Source organism: Typopeltis vanoorti, chromosome 6 (genome assembly GCF_054136105.1).
Source record: "Typopeltis vanoorti isolate ZY-2024b chromosome 6, IOZ_Tvanoo_1.0, whole genome shotgun sequence".
Classification (NCBI taxonomy): Eukaryota; Metazoa; Arthropoda; class Arachnida; order Uropygi; family Thelyphonidae; genus Typopeltis; species Typopeltis vanoorti.
Window position 1 is genome coordinate 17024091 of NC_143554.1, and position 12515 is coordinate 17036605.

Genomic DNA, 12515 nt, shown 5'->3' on the forward strand with positions numbered 1-12515 from the left:
AACTCACTCATAACCTTCTGCTTTCTTGATACCACTCACTCATACAAAAATCTCTTATATTGATCAGACAGCCAATTTCCAATCCAGTTCACTAACCTGATATGAAATAAAATAAAAAAAATAAAGATAGTGTACATCAACTGCTCTTGTTACTTCATTGTAAAAAGCAATCAGATGACTAAAACAAGAGCACCCCCTTAACAAATCCATACTGACCCTCATATATAACATTACCCTCATCTGCCTAATGCTATATACGTGGGTAGTCTGAAAAGTTCTCAGCCTAAAAATGAAAAAACGAATTTATAATTTCAAAATTATTTTTATTTTTCAACATAATGTCCCTTAAGACTAATACATTTATTCCAGCAATGCTCCAGTGTCTTTATACATTATCCCGTCCCTGTAGTGGTTCTCAGTAAGATCTGCAAAATACCTCTCTACAGCTGCAATCAAAGAAAAACACTGACCGGGGGGGGGAGGAGTTTTAGTTTTGGGAAGAGATAGAAATCAGAGGGAGCCAAATCTGGGGGAATAGGGTGAATGTTCCAACAATTCATAGTGCAGATCCCTTAATTTTCCCATTGCCAAAACACCTTTGTGAGCAGGTGCATTGTCCTGATGAAAGATGATTTTTTTCTTCTGCAAATTGGGTCTTTCCTCACAAATTTTTTTATCTAGTCTGGTTAAAAGATTGGAATAATATTTCGTGGTTATTGTTTTATCTTTTTCAAGATAATAAGAAAAAAGCCTTTAGCATCTCAAAACACCAATGCCATGACCTACTTTGTCGCTGAACAACCGGCTTCTGTCCACTGTTTTGACTACTCTTTGAATACTGGTGTGTATTGGTGAATCCAAGTCTCATCCATAGTAATAAATCGACGCACAAAATCAGTTTTATTTTTGTTAAAATACTCCAAGCACTGTTCAGATATTTTCATGCAAGCAGGTTTTTGATCAGCATGGCACCCATCTTACACAAAGCTTTTTCATTTGCAATTCTTCATGCAAAATATATCCTACACGTTCTTTTGAAATGCCTATAGTCTCAGCAATTTCATGAACTTCAATTCCCCAGTCATATAATACCATATCATGCACTGATGAATGATTTCTGGTATTGTTACACTTTTTTGGACATCCTTCACATGGATGTCCAAAAATTTTTTTTGGACATCTTTCACATGGATGTACGGCCACCCTTGAAGGGTGGCCGTACCACCCTTCAAGGGTGGTACGGCCATTTCTTGGCAGCCCATTTCTTAATTGTCGAAAACGAAGGAGAAGAGTGCCCATAAACTTTTATGAACTTCGAATGAATTTCTTTTGGTGTTAAACCTTCTTTTACAAAGAATTTAATAATTACATGATACTCAATTTTATCCATTTCAAGGGATACAGACAACACTTTGGCTTCCGACAGCTGTATAAAAAAAAAACTACTTGATAGAATGACTTGCAGTTTCACATAGCTGCTTATGACAGATGTACCAACTTAGAAAAAAAAATTGTGCCAATAGTGTTGCCATTTATGGTCGATACTGAGAACTTTTCATACCATCCACGTACAATATCTTGCTAATTTCTCCAAAATCTTAATAACTACAGAAGAAATACAAACCGGGCTGTAGTTTGACACTTCCATTCTACTACCACCCTTATGCAATGAACTATCTTACCCTCCTTACACTCCTTGGGCACCTTTCCTATAGCCAGATTCATTGAAAAGTTAAGTCAACAGTTCCTTAGCTTCCAAACCTTTAACCCTCCCTATCACTCTAGTAATGAAACCTTTTCCAGATTGAAACACCCCAGTAAAGTGATCACTCTATTCCCATTTTCATCTAACAACGTCATTCTTCCACAATCATTTCTCTCCTTGCCACATAACAAAATAAGTCCTTCAGATATTCCTTGGATCCCAGAGCTAATCTCTTCTCATATTCAAATTTTGCCTTGCTTACCATGCTAGTAGCTTTCCTGGCCCAAGTCTTATAATCTTCATGAAACTGCTCTCTACCTTTCTCCTTATACATTTTCTATAGCCTTTTTTATATCATTAATCACCCACTTTATACCCAAATCGTGTTCTCTTTTCCACTCAACGTATGCAACCTGCCATTGCTGCTAATAAATATTTCTTCACTAGTTCCCACACACTGGTGATATCTTGCCCTTCCATTCCAGTTCTTCCATTCATGGAACTCCCTCAAGCAGATTTCTAAGCTTATTATAATCACTTGCCTTATAATTCCATATAAATTCCTTTATCTTTCATGCTCCTGCATCTCTATTCATCCTCCAACTCAAAACCAGTTCTTCTCTCTCCAACCTTAGGCAGAGATGCCATCTCAATTGCAATCAGATTTTCTGATGTTATAACCAAATCCAAAACTCTTGAACCTTGTGTTCTTTTATGTTGCCTAATACATTTTCCACTCAAGAATTACATATGTTTCTTATTCCCAATTTATGGTGCTATACTCAAAATCTCCCATCATTTTGCACTTGTCAAAAACTCAGCTATCTCCTGTCAGCATTTCCTGCTCTTCACTCTGTATTTCCTGCCCTATAATGACATCCCACTAAATATCCTGTCCTGCCTATCCCCACCCTGCACATCACACCATATTCTCTCCAAACAATTAATGTCATTTCTCTCCAAATCCTTTGCTTGGACACAACTCATCGCTTATCAATACATGATATATGAAATGTTTTAAAGCCAAGATCACCACTTTTAATGTCATCATCATAATCATCTTTAAATTAAATGTATATGTACAAATGATAGTGCTTTGTGTTCTAACTGCTTAGCAAAACTGATTATACCATTTTGTAGGAATATAAGTCTCTTAAAAATATAGCTGCAAAAAAGTGACTTGTCTGCAACTCATACACAGGCTGAATACAGAGCCACACTTAAAACTGAGAAGTAGATAGAAAGGACTGCAGATATAATGAAATTGTTTTTTAATTTCCAAATCCAATGAATTTTGCATCCTAATAATGAAACAGAGAAGTAAACTGTGATACTTCTCATCAGAAATGGTTCCAGATATTCTTAACAGACTATCAACGAATTCATGTTATCCTTCATCAAGTGTTCTTGTTACTTTATTATAAAAAGCAATCAGATTACTCAAACAAGAGCATCGCTTAAATTTATGCTGACCCTCATAGATAACATTACCCTCCTCTGGCCAATGCTGTATATGATTTCCCCCTAATTTCTCCAAAATCTTAATAACTACAGAAGAAATACAAACTGGTTTATGGTTTAACACTTGCATTCTACCATCACGAATAAGATGGTGTCATTGCATAGATTATATGCAATGACACCATCTTATTCTCCTTCCACTCCTTCGGCACCTCTCCCATAGTTAGGCTGTTAGTGAAAAGCCAAGTCAATGGGGCTGCCAGTTCCACTGACATATTCTCTTAAAACGCATGGCAAAATCCCTTCAAACCTTTATATTAAATAGTGAATTATAGAGAATAATTATGGATTTAATAATTAGAATGAATTTGCAATAAATTATGATATTTTATTAAGAATTAGGAAAAGAAATTTTTCAGCATTTTTGGGAATAATCTATGTCAGGGGTTCTCAACCTGGTTGTGGTCGTGGGCACATTCGAGATTGGGAAGAGAGTGGCAGGCACCAATATTTTTTTCTATGAAAATTTATACTTGCTTATTTATCAAATGATAATAATTAACAAATTAACCATGCAAGTAGGATAAATACACATGCAACATTTATTATACAACTAAATTAAACCATAGCACAATAAGCAAAACCAATTCTCTTTACTCCGGATAAAACAATAGTTTTCTTCCCAATCGTTGTTGAATTTATAGATTCGTTATTTTTTTATTTGGATTACTCATTTTAGGGCAAAATTTTTAAACATGAGAAAACACTGTGTGGCTAATGTGTGCTGACAACACTGGTGAAGTGGTGACACATTCCTCAAGAACATTGTCGCCAGTAGACTAAATACATAAAATATGTGCATAAAACTGGCACTTGTAACACTCGCACTCAAAGACAGAGGAATTAAAATGTTCGTAATATAACATACATGTTAACATTTTTTACAATTTCAATAAATATTATTACTAGTAGAAGACATATTTTCCAGTTTTAATTTTATTTTGATCTACAGGCACATGGTTGAGAACCACTGGTCTACATCTAGTTTCTTGCTGAGCATTTCCAGCTTCTGAAAAAAAAAACTTTCAATGAATACACTAGTATTCATTTATTGATTATATTTATGGAATATACTGATTCCATCTAGTTGGTTTGCCTGTTTTGCAAGCAAAAAAAAAAAAACCTCTGAGTTTTCAGGAAGGCAGGGGGAGCTCTCCTGGAAACTTAAATCCTGTCTAGATCATGAAGAACCTTTATTAAGGCCTTTCATCTGAAAGTGAGTGAGCAAGTCTCACACAGGCGACACGGTTTTTTCCTCTTGGAAACTTGAGTTTTTCATCCCACAAAACAGGTAAACTGGCCAGAAGAACACATGCAATATACAGACAACGACAACTACAGAAATAAGGGTTAACTACCCTATTCCATCACATCTGGTTTCAAAAGCCTGCATGGTACAGAGTGTGTCAGTTTACACTGGTTCACAGTTTATCAGTTGATGGTATGAGACGAAGAGCAGGTGATTTTTTTGTTGAGAAAATTAGGTGTGAATATAAGATTTGAATAGAGTAATGACAATTTGTTGTTTGTGGGATAATCTGAAGAGAGCATGTTAACCCAATAAAGTATATGCCCAAGACCAAGGTCATTGCAAAAGTAACAATAGCTGGTATAGCGTATTCTTTTGGAATTGCGAAAAAAAATAACTCCAGAACTCTGCTTTTTGCTAAAGCGAAAAGCAGAGTTCTGGAGTTAAGTAGACATACTTGGCTTTATGACAGTAGAAAATGTGTTGTAAAAGTCATTTGGTTTTATTTTTATTGTATTTGATTATAGATTCTCAAGACATTTGTTACAGTCCATTATGCAGTGGCTATTAGAATACTAGTTCTTAAGATAGTTACACTTTTTACACAAACGCATATCAAAACACTGATCAGTAGAATTAAAGTGTTTGTTTATTTCACTTTATAACCAGAAGTTTAAGGATACAGAAATGCAAATATTATAAATAATAGTCCTTATAATTATAAGTGTGTATAGCAGTGTTTATCAAAGGGTGTGCTGCAAAATTACATTACTGTGCTGCGAGAAAAAACAACAAAAAGTATTTTTATTAAAATGGGAAAATAAGAGGAAATATAAAATAGGTATTAAATATTTTCAACAGTCTTATTATTAATGCAAGAGGAACAAGTAAATTGTAAGTAATGCAAACTGGAATGGTTAAAATTAATGAGTTGATAATTACATCATTTGTATAATTTAATGAGAAATATTGTGCTTGTTTACTTTTGCACAATTCTTTAATACGAGGTCAAATCACAGACAAACACACCTGTAATTATTAATCAAGAGAACGAAATAGCTCCCATTTCTTACTTTTAATGTTGGCCAATGTGGAAAATTCCTGCTCACACAAGCAAGTTGTAGAAAAATGTAGTAGTGTAGATAGAGCAACTTCTTGAAAATACTGAGAACTCTTTTTTTTTTCCAAATTCCAGAACTGAAGTAGCATTGTTTCCCTAAACTTGAGCTGAAATGTTCAATCAGCCTGAAGTTCTGCCAGCTCTTCTGCCTCTTTTAATGACGAATGTTTTGTGTCGGCAGTAGTAGCAAAGAGATTGCTGAACTAAAGTACCACCAATCGATCACCAGCAATATGACAGTGATTACATTATCAAGTACCGAGGACTGTACTGTGGTCAATGTTGTGTAAACTGTACAAGACTATAAACTTAATTACGGTTAATTACACGAAAGTCCGGCAAACAATACAGGTCTGCTGCAACAGAAATTTGCATTATCAAGTGTGCTGCGGCCTGAAAATGTTTGAGAGCCACTGGTGTATATTAAACTAATAAAGTAAAACATCAATTATCCATGGTAACTGGGGGATGCTAGAGTCCAGATAACTGAAAAACATAGTTAATTCAAATTAAGTTTTACTGGGTTAAATACACAAACAAATCTATAAAAACATAAGATAAACATTCTTGTATGTAAATGCAAAATTGAACATTTTTAAACTTATTTAAAAAGAAAGTCTATGATTTTTGTTTGTTTTCTTTATAGCATTATTTTTTATTTTTCTTAGACATCCAAGAATTTGAAAAACTTCAATGTAATAAACATCATCTTGACTTTCCATGAATTTAAATGTTTCTGCAGGTGTTTTAGGGCTTCATTACCCTTACTTTGTAAGCTGGTTATGGTTCCTTTAACCTCATTGAGAGAAACATTTGATTCTGTTGTCAGTATCAGTTCTTGCACACTTTGGATTAAATCAGTGTCAGTCATTTTTCATATCCAGCTTCATTTTTGTCTATATGTAACCACTCGTTAACATTTTCCTCATCTAAGTCTATGCACCCGTCAATATTTTAAAATATCAGGGTCAATTTCTACACTATTATATGAGTTTTCCACTTCCAAATTATTTTCAGTGATCACAAAATTATTGGGCAATATTTTTTGGAATGATTTTTCAACTGTTTCACTTTTGACTTCTGTCCGGGCTGTAGAAATATTATAAATCACATCTTAAATTGTTAGGCACTTCCAAAACAAAAGAGGATTTTTTCTCTTCCATAATAAAGGCCAACATCACAGTTTTTCTGTACTCTCATTTCATGCTCTCAATTGCAGGTTGAATTAGTGATGTTATATTTGGTGAAAGATAAATGGTGACAACATCACCATTTTCTGTAGAAAGTTTTTCTACTGGAGGATGGGATGGAGTGCTATCTAATAAGAGAATTGCTTTGTGGGGAATACCTTTCTCAGAAAGAAATGTTTTAATGTGAGGAATGAATTTAACTTTCCACCATTTGTTGAAAATATCCCTAGTCAGATCTATGACTATAATAATCTGCTGGAAGAATATTTGTTGTGTCCTTCAACTTCTGGGAGAGTTCGATTTTCCAAATATGACTAATTTTAATTAGTTTTTTTTTTTTTTTTAGTCTTCTCCTGAAGTATTTGAGCAGCACTGGGCTTTGCTCGCCAATAAAGTCCTGTTTCATCAGCACTGTGAATTTGTGATTGCTTCTCTTTAATAATTATTGCTAATGACATCTGTTATTTTATGAATCCACTTGCATAGAGAATCTAAAGAAAACGAAATTTATATGTACTACAGAGAATCACAGTTAATCCAACCCCCCCCCCCCAGGATAACTGAGTCCCGGATAACTGGCTTTTAATATTATTAGCAAATAAGCATGTGTGTGTGTGTGTGTGTGTGTGTGTGTGTGTGTGTGTGTGTGTGTGTGTGTGTGTGCATGCATGCTTGTGCAGAAATGTAGCAGTTGATTCATTAAGCTGATTTAAGTGTAGGAACACAAAACAGACTGTATTTAAAAATACTGCACATAAAGCCTGAGTCCTTAGTGATTCGACAAGGCAACTCCCAGATTTCAGACAAACGTATATAGTTAATCTTGATAATGGCAAAATGTACTCAATATAGCCAACTCTCACTATGGTGGATTCACAGGAACTAAAAAAATACTTTGTTACAGTGGAAGATGCTGGCCTGGATGGCCGAGTGGTTAGCGTATCCACTCTCCAGCCAAAAGGCTGCGGATTCAAATCCCGCCATGAGCATGGATGTTTGTGATTGTCTGTGAAAATACTAGTGGCGGTGGGAGGAAGATGGTGTTGGTGTAGTTGTGGTTCATTGTAGTTGCTGGACTGAGTGGTGGAGACAGAGCATTGTAGAGTAGGTCCTCCCTCGATGAGTCTTTGGACTCCCTGGAGGTGTCATGTTATAGTAATAAGATATTTATTAAGAGTAAACTTCCTTTAGAAGAGCACGTGCTTTGGTTGAGCATATTCAGTGCATGTCCTGTGGTAAGTTATTTCACTATCATGTTTACAAGAATTAATGTGTAATAATATGAAGATGTAAAAAAAAAAATATCATTTTTTTTTTTACTCACCTGCAACATCAATAACATAGATTATATAATCTGCTAATTCTCGACTGAAATTTGCTGCTAAATTGTCTCCTCCTGATTCAAGAATTACTATACTTGGAGAAAAGCGATCAGAAAGACCTTTTATAGTCTCCATGTTTGCTGAATAATCCTGTTTGAAATACATGAAGATTTACTTTTAATTAATTGTATTTTTTTAAAATCAAGTATATAATGATGCTCTTTCAAAAATTTACCATCTAATGAGCCACAAATTATTCACTTAATTGCACACCACTTTAATTCTTTGTTCAATAAACACAAGTAATGAATATAAAGATTTTTTTCTGTATAAGTGTCTCGGTAATTTTGTCTAGAGTAACAGCAGAAAAAACAATTATATTCTTCAGTTTCACTGAACAGATTTTTTTACACACTAGTTGTTTAGTTTTCATTTTGAAATACACAAAATACAAGAGCAGTTCAGCTGATGAAATACAGATACATGAAAGTGAACTCAACATCAATGTCTATATTCATACTGGAAAATATGTGATTAGAATAGATTATTATTATTATGATTATTATTCAGGCCTCCATGGAGTCAAAAGACTCATTGCGGGAGGTCCTTCCTAGGAAACACAAAGTCTATCAAGATTCGTTGCAGGAAACACAAAGTCTATCATACTACTCCTTAAACTCACTGACCATTCTCACTCTCACCATTCTATCAGGCAATGCATTCCACAGTTCAACTACCCTCCATGCAAAGAAACCACTCCTCACCCTCTTGCTCACGGTTTCCTTTTGCAACTTCCAGGGATGGCCTCTTGTCATCACTCCTTCCTGCTGTTCAACCGAGCGAAAGAACTCCTAAGTGTCAACTCTGTAACCACCTCTCAACAGTTTAAAGTCTCAATCATATCACCTCTCCTTCTTATATCCACCAAACTCTGCGGTCCCCATTTCCCTCAGCCGATCCTCATAACTATCATTGCCCTCTGTGCCCTTTCCACAGTTAATTTATCCCCTTCAAATCCTGGGGATCAAATCTGAGAAAAAGAGTCTAAGTGTGGTCTGATCAGGGTCTTATACAATGAAACGATAACTCTTTTATCTCTGCAGGTCAGTGTCCTTCTCGGTATTGCAGCCATCCTCTGTGTTACCACCTTTGCAATATGTCCCCGAAGTTTCAGGTTTCTATCAATCATCAACCCCAGATTTCTTGTCTCCCCTACTTCCTCCAGTACAACTCCTCCAATAGAGTATGCATTGTCCCATCGATGTGTCCCTAACCTCAAGACCTTACATTTTGCTGCATTAAATCGACACCCCCATTCATTTGCCCATCTGTCTGGCTTATTCAAATCCTCTTGCAGGGTTACCACATCTCCACTATTACTAATAACCCTTCTCAGTTTCACATCATCTGCAAACAACCGAATATTCTCCTGCAGTCCACTGACAATGTCATTGTTATACAGGTTAAACAATATAGGTCCCAGTAATGAGCCTTGTGGGACCCCACTTGCAACCTTCTGCCTCCTTGAAACTGCCCTACCATACACAACTCTCTGATACCTATCAGACAGACAATCCTAAATCCAGCTGACCAACCTGACATCCAGACCCATGTGCTGCAACTTAAATATCAGCTTATCATGTGGCACCCTGTCAAATGCCTTCGCTAAGTCTAAGAAAATGGCAGCATATGCCTTTCCCTCATCTACTGCTCTTGTAACTTTATTATAAAAGGCTAGCATATTACTAAAACAAGAGCTCCTCTTAACAAATTCATGCTGACTCTCACAGATAACATTACCCTCATCTGCCCAATGCTGTATACGGTCCCTCACTAATTTCTCCAAGATCTTAACAACTACTGATGACAATGATAATTAAGTACTTCAGGAATTGACAGCATACACTAGAAATATAAATTAAATCAACTTTAATATATACTTTCCAATTCACCAGTACAGCCACTCTGGGCTTGCAGACAATGCTCTGGATACTCGCCACAGAATAAGGTGGAAGAAAGCCACAGTAATAAACCGCAGCAAGTTCAAATATGAAAGATTATTCATGGAATCAGCATCAGCCCTTAGGAACATGACAAACCTCAACAAATTTGGATGCATGAGACTGCCCCAAATTTGGGAAACATACATCAGAAGAACTTCAGCCCAAAGGCCAAGAACACCTAATATAGCCTGCCAGGGGGGCACCATCAGGACTTGAGGAAAACGGTAGCTTTCTTGCTTCATTTCTCAATTGCTGTTATGTAGTACTTGCATGCACGTGTCTTTATCTTAAGTTCCCATGAAGATGGCAACTTAAGATAAAGTTGCGAAATATTGGAAATATTTCGCAACATTTCAAAATATAAAGCAACGAAATATCGGAAAGTATATATTAAAGTTGATTTAATTTATATTTCTAGTGTACGCTGTCAATTCCTTAAATATTTAATTATCATGTTTAACCAACGTATAAGACTTTCTACAAGAATTACTATCATTCACGGAGATTCCATCGTACGCAAGGCCCGCCATTACGGCAAACTGAAGCTAAAGTTATCTAGACAACTAAATCGTCTGACCTTCCTAAAACTCTGTCGGGATAATCAGGTAATCCCAAATTGTGTAAAATTTAAGTGCCGTTTCTTTTTACAGAAAGCTCTCTGTATCTATAACCAGGCGAGCCAGGCTTTACTATGGAAGCAAATTAATGCTACACACGGTTCCCTAGCCGACGTAAACAGAGCTATTTTAGTGCTAGAGAAAGAGCTTTGAAACACGCTAAATCATGAACTTTGGTCAATTCTACATGACGTCTGGTGCACTGTAGCAAATAAAGAATACGGAGTCGACATATCAACAAGTTTGATAAATTAAAAATGAACTCGACGTCCAAACCAAAACTGCAAACCAACACTGTAGTTAACCTTTCTTCAGTTATCTTGAAGCCTGAATCACTCAACGCTCTGTCATGTGGTCACAACTTCACCATTGCTCCTAGGAAATTACCGGCTGAGGAATTAATGATTCAGATTGAACGTGGGATTCGCCACCTTCCAAACCACATCACCAATGATATTAGATTGGATGTAGCTTGTGTTCTCAAAAGCAAAACCACCAAAAACCAACATATCCATTAGTGAATACAAATCTCTACAGGAAATGAAGAAAAACGAACAAATAGTTATCACCAAAGCGGATAAAGGGGAACGCCACTGTGGTACGCAATCATACTGACTACACAGGTAAGCTTAAGGCTTTACTATTAGCTCGAGCTACTTACCTCCTCATTGAATACAATCCCACCAATTCACAAATTAGAAAACTTAATAGGCTCCTTAAGAAAGTCACTTCTTGGTCTGTGGAGATTACTAACAGACTAAAACCATATAACTCTAGACCCCCCCCATATATATGGGCTCCCAAAAATACATAAAGAAAATGTGCCATTACACCCCATAGTGGATGGCATTGATTCCCCCACTTACAAACTAGCTAAATATTTAGCCAAAGCGCTCCTCACACTATACTGGCAGCACACCATCACACATAAAAAACTCAGCCCACTTCAAAGCCAGTATAGAAAACCTTACACTCCAACATAATGACATAATGGTCAGTTTTGACGTCTCCTCCTTATTCACAAATGTCCCCCTCAAAGAAACCGTAGAGCTAATCCAAGCTAAATTTCCTGCCGATATCTCAGCCCTATTTCAGTTCACAATGAACTCAGACTATTTCATTTGGCAGGAAAAATTCTACACATAGATAGAGGGGACAGCCATGGGTTCACCACTTTCCCCACCCTTGGCCAACTTCTTTATGGAGACTTTTGAAGAGAAAGCCTTAAACTCTGCCCCACAAAAACCTACCATATTGGCTTCACTACATTGATGATGTGTTCGCTATTTGGTCACAAGGCCTGGATACACTCCTCTCCTTCTTAACACACTTAAACAACCAACACCCTAGAAAAAGAGGAAAACAATAGCCTCCCCCTTCCTAGACACACTAGTCACCCGCCAACCTGATGAAACCTTGGTTTTCTCAGTTTATAGAAAACCCACGCATACAGCCAGATACATTCACCAACAATCCCTCCCCCCTCACAACAATATGAAGTTATTAAGACACTATTCAACAGGGCTAAACTAATCTGTTCAAATGACCAAGCCCTACCAATGAACCAAATCACATCCTTAACACTTTCTCAGCCAATGGCTACCCCCCCCCCCCCAAAAATACTAAAACCAGTTATCCACAACCCACCTCTCCCCTCACAAAAAAGATTACTCCATCACCATTCCCTACATCCGAGGCACCTTGGAAAAAATCAACAAAATCCTAAAAAAACATGACTTCACCTCTTGTTACAGACATATAGAAAATTGGCATCCCTTATCCACTCCA

At 36.5% G+C, this 12515-nt stretch overlaps 1 protein-coding gene across 2 annotated transcripts in view; it reads right to left on the reverse strand.

Annotated features, from left to right (window-relative positions):
* LOC150105312 (uncharacterized) overlaps positions 1 to 12515 on the reverse strand; it is a 121459-nt gene that overhangs the window by 35933 nt on the left and 73011 nt on the right. For both annotated transcript variants that reach the window (XM_090394689.1, XM_090394690.1), the window contains exon 5: positions 8110 to 8257. In XM_090394689.1, coding sequence (XP_090250815.1) covers positions 8110 to 8257 — 148 coding nt within the window. The remainder of the gene's footprint in view (positions 1 to 8109; positions 8258 to 12515) is intronic.